The sequence below is a fragment of the Rhinopithecus bieti genome, unplaced genomic scaffold (genome assembly GCF_001698545.2).
Source record: "Rhinopithecus bieti isolate Rb0 unplaced genomic scaffold, ASM169854v2 scaffold_13259, whole genome shotgun sequence".
Classification (NCBI taxonomy): domain Eukaryota; kingdom Metazoa; phylum Chordata; class Mammalia; order Primates; family Cercopithecidae; genus Rhinopithecus; species Rhinopithecus bieti.
Genome location: NW_016807544.1, coordinates 3,288,099 through 3,305,085, shown reverse-complemented (window position 1 = coordinate 3,305,085; position 16,987 = coordinate 3,288,099). Strand labels below are relative to the sequence as shown.

The 16,987-nt window shown below is 46.3% G+C and overlaps 1 protein-coding gene and 1 pseudogene across 2 annotated transcripts; both read right to left on the bottom strand.

Annotated features, from left to right (window-relative positions):
- Positions 1-1,944: 1,944 nt before the first annotated feature.
- On the bottom strand, positions 1,945-9,333 carry LOC108536227 (acyl-coenzyme A thioesterase 1-like). Its single transcript, XM_017882822.1, is given in 4 exon segments — positions 1,945-2,692; positions 4,100-4,302; positions 8,552-8,586; positions 8,588-9,333. Coding segments are annotated over 4 exon segments (1,251 nt in total). The 5' UTR covers positions 8,995-9,333; the 3' UTR covers positions 1,945-2,086.
- Positions 9,334-11,162: 1,829 nt separating this feature from the next.
- Positions 11,163-12,424, bottom strand: LOC108536226 (nucleophosmin pseudogene; annotated as a pseudogene). Its single transcript, XR_001887465.1, has one exon. The product of XR_001887465.1 is annotated as a nucleophosmin pseudogene (transcript).
- Between the last annotated feature and the right edge of the window lie 4,563 nt (positions 12,425-16,987).

The following is a 16,987-nucleotide window of genomic DNA, read 5'->3' as shown; positions in this document are numbered from 1 at the left end:
ATCTACTAAAACAGGTTTTAACTATTGCACTTTTCTAAGAGAGTCACATATAATCGCAAGGGAAAAGATAAAACAGTATGACTTGAAATTTTGTGTTGTGGCCTGGCATCTTGGGGTGGGACTTGGCCAGGCCAGCTATGGGAACTGTCCCAGATTGCATCATCTCTAAGAGTTCTCAGAGCCTCGGGTCATGTGTACTCTAAATGGGGCTCCGTGCCCAGCACTGGCATTCTTGTGGAAGTCTGGACAGACATGGCACCAGCTGCATTCCTGGGTTGCAGAGTAACACAGGAGGTAGCTTCATCTCAGGATATCAGCTCTCTACTGTAGATCTGGTTATATTCTACTGCTACAAAACCATGAATTCCTTCAGAAAAAAGGTGCTGGAAGCTGGCAGCGGTGGCTCACACCTGTAATTTCAGCACTTTGGGAGGCTGACGCAGGAGGAATGTTTGAGCTCAGTAATTCAAGACTAGCCTGGGCAACATTGGGAGACCCCATCTGTACAAAAAATTAAAAACTAGTCAGGCATGGTAGTGTATACCTGTGGTCTCAGCTGCTAGGGAGGCTAAGGTGGGAGGATTGCTTAAACCTACAAGGTTGAGGCTGCAGTGAGCCATGACTGTGCCACCGCACTCCAGCCTGGGCAACAGAGTGAGACTCTGCCTCCAAAAAAAAAAAAAAAAAAAAACCAGAAAGGAAAGAATAAATTAAGGTTTTTTTTTCTTTTAATTACAACTAAGGTTTAAGAAAAATCAAGTTTATTGTAGAACTATTTATATCAAGTAATATAAATATTGTCTTTCTTTTTTTTTTTTTTTGAGACAGTATCTTGCTGTCACCCAGGCTGGAGCACAGTAGCACGATCTCGGCTCACTGCAACCTCTGCCTCCCAGGCTCAAGCGGTTCTCCCACCTCAGCCTCCCAAGTAGCTGGGACTATAGGCATGCGCCACCGTGTCTGGCTATTTGTTTGTAGAGACTGGGTTTTGCCATGTTGCCCAGGCTTGTGTTGAACTCCTGAGTTCAAGCAATCCACTGGCCTTGGCTTCCCAAAGTGCTGGCATTACAAGTGTGAGACACCATGCCAAGCCTAAATTGTTATTTTATTTCACATTTATCATTGTAAAAATCACTTATGTAATTCATCTAACTAATGTTTTATCAGCTTTTGAAACAGTTAAATCCTAAAGGTCCATATGTATAAACAGGAACGTAAAATTTATTTGCACTAGGAGAATCCTTATTAATCCAAGGAGAAGATATCAAAGAAAAAAGTATTTGTTTTTAAAATTTTTAGTAGTTTTATATCAAACTAGTAATCAGTTTATAGGCAAGATGTTAACTTCCATTCTTAAACGAGAAACTCAAATCTGATATACTTTTTATATTATGTGCTTTTCTCCCACAGTAGGTAATAATTTAATTAATTAACTAATTAATTAATTGTTGAGGCAGAGTCTTCCTTTGTTGCCCCGGCTGGAGGGCAAGAGTGCAATGTCGGCTCACTGCAACCTCTGCCTCCCGGCTTTAAGCAATTCTCCTGCCTCAGCCTCCCGAGTAGCTGGGACTATAGGTGCACGCCACCACGCCTGGTTCATTTTTTGTATTTTTAGTAGAGATGGGGTTTTACCCCGTTGGCCAGGCTGGTCTCAAACTCCTCAACTCAAGTGATCCGCCCACCTCGGCCTCCCAAAGTGCTGGGATTACAGGTGTGAGCCACCATGCCTGGCTCATTTATACTCATTCAGTACATAACTATTGAACTCCATTTATGTACCAGGCACTGTTAATTGATGTTACTCACTTTTCCTTTCAGAACTAAAGCCTTATCAGTTGTGTGTTCTGATAGGAAGAAGAGACTTTTCCACTTCTTCTGTTTTGTACAGTTACTCCCTTCCCAAACTGATAAAGTGTACAATTATAGAAATCTTAAAACTCATTCTTACTGGTAAATTCATTTTAATAATGAGGGGAGAAACTTTAAGTAGTTATTAAAAAGAAAAGAATGAATACACATACACACACTAAATGTGGCAGATGTTTCCAGGAGAGATTAGCAACAGAGGCCACATGATCAATAAAATTTACAGTTTTGCTGGGATTCTCCCCTCTTGGCCACCCAAGTGTTTGTGGAAGAAAGTCTGGAGTTGTTTCCAAGCATCCACCTGAGCCATGGCATGAGCCCTGGGCTCCCCTCCGAAGATAACAGGACTGCCCACCAAGACATGCAGGGAAGCCCGGCACAGCGGGAAGTAAGGAGGCTCAATATAGTGTCCCGCCCCTGCGTAACAGATGATCTGAGGCTTTCTCCTCCCATGGGCCTGCAAGCGTTTACAGGCCTCATTAGCATAGAACTCACTCTTCCAGTTGTGGTCATCCTGACCTACCAGGAACAGGAAGGTGCTCTCTGCCCTTTCCACAGGAATGAAGCTCTTCTGGTCAGGTCCTTCCAAAGGGCTGTTCAGGATATCCACAATGTCTGCATAGCCATCTTTGGTCACCTTGATGCGATTTCTGTTGACGCCCACAGGGGGCAGGCTCTCACCCTTGTAGTGTAAGGTTCCCCCAACATTGGCCACAGAGCCATTGATGATGACAGCGGCTGTGATGCCCTTCAGGAAAGAGGCCATGGAAAGGCAGAGCTCACCTCCTTTGGAAATTCCAAGCAGCCCAACTCCTGGACCTTTCACCTGAGAAAGGCACAAGGAAAAAGAAGAATGACTCCACAAACAGTGGAATACGGTGAGTTGTGCCCACCCTGGAAGTTACTTGAACCTGAGTCTGAATCTGGGTTCTACCATTTACCCAGATTTGCAACTTTGGGAATTTACCTCCCCTCTATCTCTTCCTTTCCACAATTTCTCCATCACCACTCTTGGTGATAACCATGTGGAAGATCAATCAACTACTCTGGTTTCTCAGTTCCTTAATCTCCTATCTCCCATGATCTCTTTCTCTCTCCCACCTGAGCCACCCATTCCCACTGTCATAACTAAACTGAGTCATCATCAACAAGAACATCATTTCATGGCTGCGCGTGGTGGCTCACGCCTGTAATCCCAACAGTTTGGGAGGCTGAGGCGGGTGGATCACTTGAGGTCAGGAGTTTGAGACCAGCCTGGCCAATATGGCGAAACCCCATCTCTACTACAAATACAAAAATTAGCCAGGCAGTAGTGGCATGCACCTGTAGTCCCAGCTACTCGGGAGGCTGAGGCAGGAGCATCGATTGAACCCAGGAGGTGCAGGTTGCAGTAAAGCCTAGATCATGCCATTGCACTCCAGCCTAGTTGACACAGCAAGACTCCATCTCAAAAAAAAAAACAAAAAGAAAGAAAAAACATACTGGAATTTAAAATTGTATAATACCAACTATGAGTATATTTACTAGCAGAAAATACAGTAATACAGAATTGCATAGAAACTATCTTTAAGAGGCCAAGTGTGGTGGCTTACGCCTGTAATTCCAGCACTCTGGGAGGCCGAGGTGGGCAGATCACTTGAGGTCAGGAGTTTGAGACCAGCCTGGCCAACATGGCAAAACCCCATCTCTACTAAAAATACAAAAATTAGCCAGGCAGTAGTGGCATGCACCTGTAGTCCCAGCTACTCGGGAGGCTGAGGCAGGAGCATCGATTGAACCCAGGAGGTGCAGGTTGCAGTAAAGCCTAGATCATGCCATTGCACTCCAGCCTAGTTGACACAGCAAGACTCCATCTCAAAAAAAAAAACAAAAAGAAAGAAAAAACATACTGGAATTTAAAATTGTATAATACCAACTATGAGTATATTTACTAGCAGAAAATACAGTAATACAGAATTGCATAGAAACTATCTTTAAGAGGCCAAGTGTGGTGGCTTACGCCTGTAATTCCAGCACTCTGGGAGGCCGAGGTGGGCAGATCACTTGAGGTCAGGAGTTTGAGACCAGCCTGGCCAACATGGCAAAACCCCATCTCTNTAAGAAGTGACTAAAAAAGGTAGTGTGTGTTGGGGTAGGGAATGGCTGTCATGAATAAGCCAACTTCTGTGAACACGCAGACCATTCAAGAAGAGACCTGATACATCATAGCCCATAAATCTGAGAGAAGAATAACCTCAGGATGACTGAGCAAGTAGTTCACGGCTTCTTCAAAGTACTCCAGATGGAGGATGTCCATGGTCTTGGGGAGGTCTTCATAGTTATAATAAGCCAGAGCCATCACAGCAAAACCCTTCCCAGCCAGCAGACTAGCCCGATACTCCAGCAGGCCACCTCCAGTTCCGAGTATGTCCACAATCCCAGGAAAGGGCCCAGGTTCTTGGGAAGAAACAAAGCAAAACGCAAAGCTAAGCTATTCCTGAAACAGCTGGATGGTTTCTTATCAAGTTAAACACACACTTACCATACATGTGACCCAGCAATCCCACTCCTAGGTATCTTCCCACGAGAAATGAAAACCTGTGTTCATCCAGAAACTTCTGGCAAGTGTTGATAATGACTTTACTCATTATAACCAAAGACTGGAAACAACCCATATGTCCTTTGACTGGTGAATGAATCCATTTAATGGAGCACCACCAAGAAACAGCAAGAAAGACAGCTACGTACAAGAGCACAAATGCCTCTCCAGTGCACTCAACAGAATGCACTTATTCAACGGAGACAGACTCAAAAGGATACTCGTTCTGAATGACTTCACCTACTGAATATTTTTACCATTTACATTAAAGGTTTGTATTTCACACAAGAAAAATAAAGAATAATGTGGCCAGGCGCAGTGGCTCACGCCTGTAATCCCAGCACTTTGGGAGGCCAAGGCGGATCACGAGGTCAGGAGATCAAGACCATCCTGGCTAACACGGTGAAACCCCATCTCTACTAAAAATACAAAAAACCTAGCCGGGTGTGGTGGCAGGCACCTGTAGTCCCAGCTACTTGGGAGGCTGATGCAGGAGAATGGTGTGAACACAGGAGGCAGAGCTTGCAGTGAGCTGAGATCACGCCACTGCACTCCAGCCTGGGTGACAGAGCGAGGCTCTGTCTCAAAAAAAAAAAAAAAAAAAAAGAATAATAACGCAGGCTGGGTGCAGTGGCTCACTCCTGTAATCCCAGCCCTTTGGGAGGCTGAGACGGGTGGATCACCTGAGATCAGGAATTCAAGACCAGCCTGGCCATCATGGTGAAACCCCGGCTCTACTAGAAATGCAAAAATTAACCTGGTGTGGTGGCGGGCACCTGTAATCCCAGCTACTTGGGAGGCTGAGGGAGGAGAATCGCTTGAACCCGGGAGGCGGAGGTTGCAGTGAGCCAAGATTGCGCCACTGCACTCCAGCCTGGGGGAAAGAGCGAGATGCTGTCTCAAGAGGAAAAAAAAAAAGAATGTAAATACCTTATGGGCAACACTTCAAGAAATAGTTCAGTGCTGAAACCCTCAAACCACCAAAGTCCCACAGACCCCTGTGCCCTTTCCTCACTTTCCAGTATCCTGGACTTTCTGTGTATCACTCTCTTGGTTTTCTTTATAGTATTACCACTTAGATATGTACCTTAAACAATATTTTATTTTGCCTATTTTTTGAATTGTATCTAAATGGAATGATACTGAATGTGTTCTCCTAGGGTTTGACTGTTTCACCCAACAGTGGTTTGGAGATTCATCCATGTTGATTCTTTTTTTCCTTCTTTTATTTTGTATATCTTGATAGATGTTGATTCTTGTAGCTATAGTTCAATCACTTTGACTGCTGGAAATATACCTCAGTTTATTAATCTGGTCTATTGTTGATGGACATTTGGGCTGTTTCCAGTTGGCTTTGCTCTTTGCTTTTTTAAATTAATCCAGACTGCTCATCTGCAATGGCTTTCCTCTTATAAGGAATATGCCTCCTGGTGCACATGTACCAGTAGAATAAGATACTTAACTTTATAAGTTAAGACAAATTGTTTCCCAGAGTAGATGAACATGTTGACTCCTTCTAGTAGTGAGTGTCATTTCCTCCACATACTGGTCAGCAATTGATAATGCTGGCTCTTAAAAGTCAGCCACCTCCGAGGGTGTGAAATGTCCTCTGTTGTTTTATTTTGCATTTCTTTATTAATAAGGATAAGCATCATTTCATTTTTACATTGGCTGATTGCTCTTATAACCTCAAATTTCCATTTGACAGCAAGAGGCCTTCCTATTGTAAATACTAATTTACATAAACCTTAACATACTGTGGGAGTTGAAAGAAAAGTTGCAAAATGAGAAACTTTTTTTTTTTTTTTTGAGACGGAGTTTTGCTCTGTCGACCAGGCTGCAGTGCAGTGGCTGGATCTCAGCTCACTGCAAGCTCCACCTCCCAGGTTTAGGCCATTCTCCTGCCTCAGCCTCCGGAGTAGCTGGGACTACAGGTGCCCGCCAACTCGCCCGGCAAGTTTTTTGTATTTTTTTTTTAGTAGAAACGGGGTTTCATCGTGTTAGCCAGGATGGTCTCGATCTCCTGACCTCGTGATCTGCCCGTCTCGGCCTCTCAAAGTGCTGGGATTACAGGCTTGAGCCACCGCGCTCGGCCAAGAAACTTTTAAAAGAACATTTGTGGGCCCCATGCCCCTAGGATCCCGAGAAACCTCAGTGCCCCAGCAGCGATGAGCACAGCCCATGCGTGTGCTGATGGACAGGGACCCCGTGCTGGCAGCTTCCAGACGGCCTCCTGCTGGGCTGCAGCCGACCCTCCTCAGGGAGCTGCCTGTGACACTCTAGCAGCGCCGCAGCTTCCTGGCCTGGAAGCAGTACCGCACCCTGCTGCCGGACCTGGTGGATAAAGTGGCCCATGGGTGTGAAGCCCTAGGCTTTTCCTTAGATGTGGAGCCCAATCCCGGAGGGCCTTGCGAGAGATGAAGCACATGCAAAACACAGAGGTCTACATACTGCACCAGCCCCTGCCGAAGTATGACCACTGTGTGCGTGAGAAGCACCTGGGTTAGAGCAGCACCTGGAGCCCCAGTTTGTGGAGCAAATTATCCTGACAATGGACAAGACCGTGGTCTTTGGGGACTTGCTCACTGATGACAAGGATACCATTTGAGGCCGAGAGGAGAGGCCACAATCAGTACCTGGTCCTACCCTTCACAAGGAGGCGGCTGCCCTCCTGGAGTGACAACAGGAGGGAGATCATAGACAGCCAGCGGGGAGCTAGGCAGCAGGAACGAACAGGCCCTGCAGGGGGCAGCATCTGCAGCTGGAGCAAGGGTGGGCAAGCAGGCACCGTAACCTCCGTGTCCTCACAGGCCCAGCCACCTGGCACCTCCTGGCTGCCATGGAAATACAGTGAGAAAACCAGTCGGAATTATTTTTATTAAAAAAAAAAAAAAAAGTGGCTTCCTGGTCAATACATAAGAACATTAAAAAATTGAAACAACTTGAAAATTTTTGTTGTTGTTGTTTTACTTTGTTTTGTTTTGTTTTTTAGATGGAGTTTCACTCTTGTCCCCCAGGCTGGAGTACAGTGGTGTGATCTCGGCTCACTGCAACCTCTGCCTCCCGGGTTCCAGCGATTCTCCTGCCTCAGCCTCCTGAGTAGCTGGGACTACAGGCGTGCACCACCACGGCTGGCTAATTTTTGTATTTTTAGTAGAGACAGGGTTTCACCATGTTGGCCAGGCTGGTGTAAAACTTTGATCCGCCTGCCTCGGCCTCCCAAAGTGCTAGGATTACAGGCGTTAGCCACTGCGCCCGGCCTGTTTTTTGTTTGTTTTTAATATTATAAGTGTCTTTTCCCTTGCCTTACAATGTCTTTTCTTTTTTTCTTTTTTCTTTTTCTTGAGACAGTCTAGCTCTGTTGCCCTGGCTGGAGTGCAGTGGTGCGATCTCGGCTCACTGCAAACTCCGCCTCCCGCGGTCAAGCCATTCTCCTGGCTCAGCCTCCCAAGTAGCTGGGACTACAGGCTCTCGCTACCACGCCCGGCTAATTTTTTGTGTTTTTAATAGAGACGGGGTTTCACCGTGGTAGCCAGGATGGCCTCGATCTCCTGACTTCGTGATCCGCCCGCCTTGGCCTCCCAAAGTGCTGGGATTACAGGCCTGAGCCACCGCTCCCGGCCCTTACAATGTCTTTAACTGAGCACTAGGTTGAGGGACCTCTCAGTTTTGGAGCGGCAGAGGCACGTCCCCAACCAGCTTTCCATTCCATTCCTGTCTCCTCACACTAACCTTCGGAATGTTGGAAGCTACATCCTTTCTCCGTGTGAAAAGCGCTGGCACGAAAATAAAATAATAAAAAAACAAGTGTAACCCCCCTCAAAGGGCCGGGTGCGGTGGTTCACCCTGTAATCCCAGCTCTTAGGGAGGCAGAGGCGGCAGCATAGCTTGAGACCAGGAGTTCGAGACCTGCCTGGGCAATATAGACCGGGGATTGGGGGTGGGGGCGGGGAGAGACACACACATACACACACACACACGCAAAATGCGTGGGGGGAGGGACGGGGGGAGACACACACACACACACACACACACACACACACACACAAAGTGAAAAGCGCAGGAACACGGTTGGGCAGACGGGAACAAGTATCAGAGGTGACTCACCTGGAGACAGGAAAAGAGTCCCGCGCACCCGGCCCGCGCCGCACCCCCGGAGGGAGGAAGTCACGCTTGTGCCGCGCCCGGCACAGCAGCCGCCCGGGCTCGGGGTCGTGGCCATCCAGCACCTCCAGCTCCACGGCCAAGGGCGTTCGCACGTCGCGCTTCACCAGCCGCAGCAAGGGTTTCTCGGGCTCCGAGGCCCAGAGCAGCCCCATGGGCTCAAGCCCCGCAAAGCTGCAGCCCAGCGCGGGCGCGCGCTCCAGGTCCAGCTCGCCGCGGGCGTCGGCGCGGTAGCGCGCGTGGGCCTGGAAAAGCGCGCCCTTCTCGTCGCACAGGGACGCGCGCAGCGTGACCGGCTGCTCCGGGACTAGGCCGCGCACGGCGATTCGCACCAGCTCGTCCCAGCAGCAGCGGCCGGCGGGCTCCAGGATCAGCGTCGCCGCCATCGGAGCAGGAACCTAAATGACCCGGTCAACTTGCCTCATCTGTGGAGACCCCAGCAACTGCGCCCACCTCGTCCTCCAGGGCTGCCGTCGCAGGCTAAGCGCCCCCTAGGGCAGAACTGTCTGCTAATGTGAGCTGGGAAGGCCAGAGTCCAGCCGATCAGTCATACCAAATACAGGCACACTTGAACTTGCTTAAAGTCTCCTGTGTTGAAACCTCCACTTTATGTTGGAAAGCAGCTTCCTAGTTTCGCTTTTCAGAAGCTTGCTGTCTCGCGGAATGGGCTGGACCAGGCCTGGTTGGTCCCAGCTACTCGGGTGGCTGAGGCAGGAGAATGGGGTGATCCCAGGGGGCGGAGCTTGCAGTGGGCCGAGATCACACCACTGCACTACAGCCTGGGCGACAGAGTGACAGTCCGTCTCAAAAAAAAAAAAAAAAAAAAAGCACCAGGCAGCTAGCAGCCTCCAGGCGCCAAACTCCTGATGGCGAAGAGGTATGCAGGACTGAAGTTGGTTTTGATCACTTTGTTGAATAATTCACACTCATTACTAATCATAGGGCTTTTCTGTCAAAATCTGCACCATGGTGTTTGGCTTGTGTGTTCTCTGTATATGCCTATCCTCCACATCAATCCCACATGGAAAGGTGTTGACTTCTTACTAGCTGTGTGACCTCTGAGCTTCATTTCCTACAGGTGTAAAAATAGTCAAATGAGGTAATAGCTATTAATTTCTCGAACTCCTGACTTTGTGATCTGCCCGCCTCGGCCTCCCAAAGTGCTGGGATTTACAGGCGTGAGCCACCGCGCCCGGCAAATAGTTATTATTTTCTTACACTGGTTTCTCATTTTTGTTCCAGTGAGGCAAGTGTTAACTCTTTTTTTTTTTTTTTTTTTTTTTTTTTTTTTTAAGAGACAGGGTCTCACTGTGTTGCCAGCCTGGAGTACAGCGGCGGTTTACCATCACTGCACACTTACAAGCCTCAAACTCCCTGGGCTCAAGCCATCTTCCTGCCTCAGCCTCTCAAACACCTCAAGGGACTACCGGAGCTCCCCAGGCATCGGGCTTTTTTCTACTTTTTCATAAGCTATTGGTTCCAACCAGAGATTTTGTTTTGTTTTGTTTTGTTTTTTTATCAAGCTTAAACTTTAGACCCCTTCCAAGCCCTTGTACCTGATTTTATAATTTCCTATCTTTGTAATTAGAGAAACCTACAAATGCATAAGCTTCAAACCCACAAAACCTGTTTGCCTTTGCTCCTAATAAGGCTGTCCTCGAGGTAAGCCTTTTTATCTCGTTCCAAATGCTCTCATGTCCCATGTCATTATCATACAATTCCCTGTTAGTTCTAATTACCTTTGTATAGGTTCTGTGGCACACATCAAGTATATTCTGTGCATAGAAGTCTCAGGAACTAAAGAAGGTAAATATAATAGTAGCTAACTGTTAATACTTACAAGAACCCTATTAGTAAATTAAGGCCCAGAGAATTTAACTGATTTTCTGAAGATCATACAGCTAGAAAGTGGAAGTTGGGCTAGGTGGCTCACGCCTGTAATCCCAGTTTAGTTGGAGGCTGAGGTGGCAGGGTTGCTTAAGGCCAGGAGTTTGAGACCAACCTGGATAAGAGCCTGTCTCTAAAAAGAAAAAAGGGCCGGGCGCGGTGACTCACGCCTGTAATCCCAGCACTTTGGGAGGCCGAGGCAGGCGGATCACGAAGTCAGGAGATCAAAACCATCCTAGCTAACACGGTGAAACTCTGTCTCTACTAAAACAAAACAAAACAAAACAAACAACCAAGAAAAATACAAAAAATTAGCCAGGCGTGGTGGCAGGAGCCTGTAGTCCCAGCTACTTGGGAGGCTAAGGCAGGAGAATGGTGTGAACCCAGGAGGCGCAGCTTGCAGGAAGCTGAGATGGTGACACTGCACTCCAGCCTGGGCGACAGAGTAAGACTCCGTCTCAAAAAAAAAAAAAAATAAAAGAAAAAGGGAGAGAATTCATACCTTTGAAATCTGATTCTCAAGCCTGGACTCTGAACAACTATGCTTTAACTGTCTCTCACAGGTTGGAAAAGAAACTCATATATTGGGGATGTATAAACTGGTATGACCTTTTCATGGCAATCTATGCAAAAATATTTAAAAGATCCATTCTCTCTGACTCACAGTTCCNGTATATTTTTGTCTCCCCACCATTTCCATGTCTGACCACCGCTACTACTATGTCCTATCATAACATTCCATACATACTTAAAACCAAGCAAAGGGTGGAGTTCCATCTTTAAAAACTAAGCAGGCATTTTGGACAACACATTCTTGGCAATGGAACCTGGACAACATTTATCAAACACGGTAGGGAAAGTTCTCAGTCTGCATTATAAAAAGGACAGCCAGATAGCAACTGTTACAGAAATGAAATAGGACGGAAAATTTTTAACAAATTGTTTAAACTATTTTCTTGAAGAGACTTCCTCCACTGCCAGAGATCTTGAATAGCCTCTTGGTCAGTCATCCGGAAGCAATTCTTCACCTAATTGATGAACTTGGCTTCCACTTTGGGAAGAGAACCACCTTTTTCTATACTTGCTTGCATTTTTGCTTTAATGTCTTCTACAGAACTAGGTCCTTTTGGTGTTTTAGGAGTTTTTTCCTGTTTTTTGAAGGATTCTTGTCCTTTTGATCTTGGTGCTGATGATGGTTTTGAGTCTTTTCCATTCTGATTTGACTTTTGTGCATTTTTGGCTGGAGTATCTCGTATAGATTTCTTCACTGGTGCTTTTTCTTCAGCTTCCTTATCAAAATCATCATCATCATCTTCATCATCATTATCTTCTTCATCATCATCATCTTCTTCATCAGCAGCAAGTTTTACTTTTTTCTGTGGAAACTTGCTACCACCTCCAGGGGCAAACTGCTTTCCAGATATACTCAAGAGTTTCACATCCTCCTTCTCTTCATCTTCTGACTCTGCATCTTCCTCCACAGCTACTAAGTGCTGTCCACTAATATGCACTGGCCCTGAACCACACTTCAACCTTAAGACCACTGGTGGTGTTATTTCAAAGCCCCCAAGGGAAACCGTTGGCTGTACAGACATTTTCAAAGTTGCCAGTGTTACTTTAATTGGACTGCCTGCGTAATTCATTGCCTCTGCTTCAACAATGTGCAATTCATCCTTTGCACCAGCCCCTAAACTGACCGTTCTTAAAGATAACTGGTGCTCATTTTCGTCATTATCCACCTTAAAGTGATCATCTTTGTCAGCCTTTAGTTCACAACTGACAAGATAGTTCTGGGTCCTCAGGGGGCTCATGTCCATGTCCATCGAATGTTCCATCAGGTGGTGGCATGCACTTAGGTGGGAGAGAAGGCGGACGGAGATAAACGAACACTGCTCCAGAGAACAGCTGCGCAGGATGGAATCACACCCTAGGAATTTCTTTTAAGTAAACCTTCATGAACGTGTGTAAATATTTGGCTTCAAGGATGGTTATCATATCATTTTAATAGAGAAAAATTAGAAACAGGTTAGCAATATGAATTTGGTTTAACCAGTTTAATTGTGATGTCATAAATGAAAGCAGTGTAGCCATTTAAAGTTATATAGCAGAAGAATATATGATGAGCATTTTTCCATGAAACTGATGAAAAAAGCAGGTTAGAGAACAGTATATACTTTTTACCAAGATATTAACATATTTTTTAAAAAGACTAGTCAAACACTACCCCAGTAGCTGGGTGCAGTGGTGCATGCCTGTAGTTCCAGCTGTTAGGAGGGAGGCCTAGGCAGGAGATTGCTTGAGCCCAGGAGGAGTTCAATACCAGCTTGGGCAACAGAGCAACACCTCATCTCTTAAAAAAAAAAAAAAAAAAGGCAGAAAAGAAAGATAAGACATGAAAATTAAAAAACACACACATCTAACTACTTCAAACTGTTGTTTCTTGAGCCTTGTGGTTTTATGCATAGTATTTGTTTATTTGTTTGTTTTTTAAGACGGGTGTCGGCCGGGCGCGGTGGCTCAAGCCTGTAATCCCAGCACTTTGGGAAGCCGAGACGGGCGGATCACGAGGTCAGGAGATCGAGACCATCCTGGCTAACACGGTGAAACCCCGTCTCTACTAAAAAAATACAAAATCTAGCCGGGCGAGGTGGCAGGCGCCTGTAGTCCCAGCTACTCCGGAGGCTGAGGCAGGAGAATGGCGTAAACCCGGGAGGCGGAGCTTGCAGTGAGCTGAGATCTAGCCACTGCACTCCAGCCCGGGCTACAGAGCGAGACTCCGTCTCAAAAAAAAAAAAAAAAAAGACGGGTGAATCACTGTGTTATCCAGGCTGGAGTGCAGTGGTGCCATCATAGCTCGCTACAGCCTCAACCTCCCAGGCTTAGGTAGTCCTCCCACCTCAGCCTCCCGAGTACCTGGGACCACAGGCATGCACCACCACACCTGGCTAATTTTTTAGATTATTTGTACAGACAGGGTCTCCCTGTGTTGCCTGGTCTCAAACTCCTGGGCTTAAGCAATCCTCCCACCTTGGCCTCCCTGAGTGTTGGAATTATACACATGAGCCACTACACTCGGCCATGTTTCTTTTTTTAATTCTTTTTTTTTTTTTCAAGACAGAGTCTTGCTTTGTCGCCCAGGCTGGAGTGCAGTGGTGTGATCTCGGCTCACTGCAACCTCTGACTCTCAGGTTCCAGCAATACTCCTGCCTCAGCCTCTTGAGTAGCTGAGATTACAGTCACGTGCCACCATGGCCAGCTGATTTTTGTATTTTTAGTAAAGATGGGGGTTTCACCATGTTGGCCAGGCTGGTCTCAAACTCCTGATCTTGTAATCTGACTGCTTCAGCCTCCCAAAGTGCTGGAACTACAGGCATGAGCCACCGTGTCTGGCCTTAACTCTTATTTTTTTAGAGACTAGGTCTTGCTCTGTCACCCAGGCTGGAGTGCAATGGCACCATGATAGTTCATTGCAGCCTTGAACTCCTGGGTTCAAAGGATTCTCCCACCTCCTCTTCCCAAACAAGTGACCCTCCCACCTCATCTTCCCAAAGTGCTGGGATTACAGGCATGCATGGCCTCATTTTAACTTTTTTTTTTTTTTTTTTTCAGAGACAGGGTCTTGCTACATTGCCCAGATTGGTCTCGAACTCTGGCCTCGAGTGATCCTTCTGCCTTGGCCTCCCAGAGTGCTAGTATTACAGGCAGGAGCCACTGGAACAAGCCCATTTTAACCATTTTTAAGAGTACAAGTCAGTGACATTAAGTACATTACATTGTTATACAACAATTACCATTATCCATTTCCAGAATGTTTGGAGTCTTGCTCTGTCCCCTAGGCTGGAGTGCAGTGACACTCTGCAACCTCCGCCTCCCGGGTTCAAGTGATTATCCTGCCTCAGCCTCCCGAGTAGCTGGGAATAGAGGCGTGCACCACCACACCCAGCTAATTTTTGTATTTTTAGTAGAGATGGGGTTTCACTGTGTTGGCCAAGCTGGACTCAAACTCCTGACACCAAGAAATCTGCCTGCCTCGGCCTCCGAAAGTGCTGAGATTATAGACGTGAGCCACCAGGCCTGGCTCAGAACTTTTACATCATTCCACAATGAAACTCTTTACCCATTAATCTATTGTGGAAACCCACCCCCAATATTTCAACGTAGGTTCTTTCTATTTTCCATAAGTGTCGGCTGGCTGAGAAATAAAGAGAGACGGTACAAAGAGAGGAATTTTACAGCTGGGCTGCCAGGGGTGACAGACATCACATATCGGTAGGACCGTGATGCCTGCCTGAGTCTAGGACCAGCAAGCTTTTATTAAGGGTTTCAAAAGGGGAGGGGGTGTAAGAACAGGGAGTAGGTACAAAGAGCACATGCTTCAAAAGGCAAAAGCAGAACCACTAATAAGGGTCTAACAAAGATCACATGCTTCTGAGGGAACAGGACAAAGAGCAAAAGCAGAACCACTCATAGGGGCCCAACAAAGATCACAGGCAGAGGGCAAAAGCAGAATCACTGATAAGGGTCTATGTTCAGCAGTGCACGTATTGTCTTGATAAACATCTTAAACAACAGAAAACAGAGTTTGAGAGCAGAGAACCAGTCTGACCACAAATTTACCAAGGTGGAGTTTTCCCAACCCTAGTAAGCCTGAGGGTACAGCAGTAGACCAGGGCGTATCTCAGTCCTTATCTTAACAGCACAAGACAGACATTCCTAGCGTGGTCATTTACAGACCTCCCCCCAGGAACACATTCCTTTCCCAGGGTATTAATATTAATATTATTTGCTAGGAAAAGAATTTAGCGATATCTCTCATACTTGCACATCTCTTTATAGGCTCTCTGCAAGAAGAAAAATATGGCTCTTTTTGCCCGACCCTGCAGGCAGTCAGACGTTATGGTTGTCTTCCCTTGTTCCTTAAAATTGCTGTTATTCTGTTTTTTTCAAGGTGCACTGATTTCATATTGTTCAAACACACGTTTTACAATCAATTGTATAGTTAACACAATTATCACAGTGGTCCTGAGGTGATGTACATCCTCAGCTTATGAAGATAACCGGATTAAGACATTAAAGTAAAGACAGGCATTAAGAATTTATAAAAGTATTATTTGGGAACTGATAAATGTCCATATTAAGATGAAATCTTCACAATTTATGTTCCTCTGCCATGGCTCCAGCTGGTCCCTCCATTCAGGGTCCCTGACTTCCCACAACATTAAACAATAACTCCTCATTCCCCCCTGCCACCAGCCCCTGGCAACCACTATTCCACTTCCTGTCTCTGAATTTGACTACTTTAGGTACCTCATAAAGTGTAATTATACAGTATTTGTCCCTTCATGTCTGGCTTATTTTGCTTAGCATATGGTCTTCAAGGTTCATCCATATACTTACAGCATATCATAATTTCACTCTCCCCAGAAATTTTGCTCTGTCAGCCAGCCTCTGGAGTGCAGTGGTAAGATCATGGTTCACTGCAGTCTCAACCTCCCAGGTGCAAGTAATCCTCCCATCTCAGTCTCCCCAGTAGCTAGGACTACATGTGCCACCTCACCTTGGATACTTTTTAAGTTTTTTGTAGAGATGGGGGTCTCACTTTGTTGCCCAGGCTGGTCTTGAATTTCTAGATTCAAGCAATCTTCCTACCTCGGCCTCCCAAAGTGCTGGGATCATACCCATGCACCACCTCACCCAGCCATTTCATTCTTTTTTTTGAGACAGAGTTTCACTCTTGTTGCCCCAGCTGGAGTGGAGTGGTACAATCTTGGCTCACTGCAGCCTCCCAGGCTCAAGTGATTCTCTTGCCTCAGCCTCCTGAGTAGCTGGGACTACAGGCGTGTGCCACCACGCCTGGCTAATTTTTGTATTTTTAGTAGAGACAGGGTTTCAGTGTGTTGGCCAAGCTGGTCTCAAACTGCTGACCTCAAAGTGATCCTCCCGCCTTAGGCTCCCAAAGTGCTGGGATTACAGGCATTAGCCACCTTGCCTGGCCCATTTCATTCCTTTTTTTTTTTTTTTTTTTTTTTTTTTTTTTTTTTTTGAGATGAAGTCTCGCTCTGTCACCCAGGCTGGACCACAATGGCATGATCTTGGCTCACTGCAACCTCTGCCTCCTGGGTTCAAGAGATTCTCCTGCCTCACCCTCCTGAGTAGCTGGGATTACAGGTGCCCACCACCATGCCTGGCTAATATTTGTATATTTGGTAGAGATGGGGTTTCCCCATGCTGACCAGGCTGGTCTTGAACTTCTGACCTCAGGTGATCCACCCTCTTGGCCTCCCAAAGTGCTGGGATTACAGGCGTGAGCCACCGCACCCGGCCCATTTCATTCCTTTTTAAGGCTGAATAATATTCTGTTGTATATCTTCCACATATTTTTGTTTTGTTTTGTTTTTAAAATTTTAAACAAATTTTTATTACACAAAGGCTGTCACATAATTGGATATTTCTCTACTTTGTACACAATTCTTCTTACTCTCCACAGAAAGG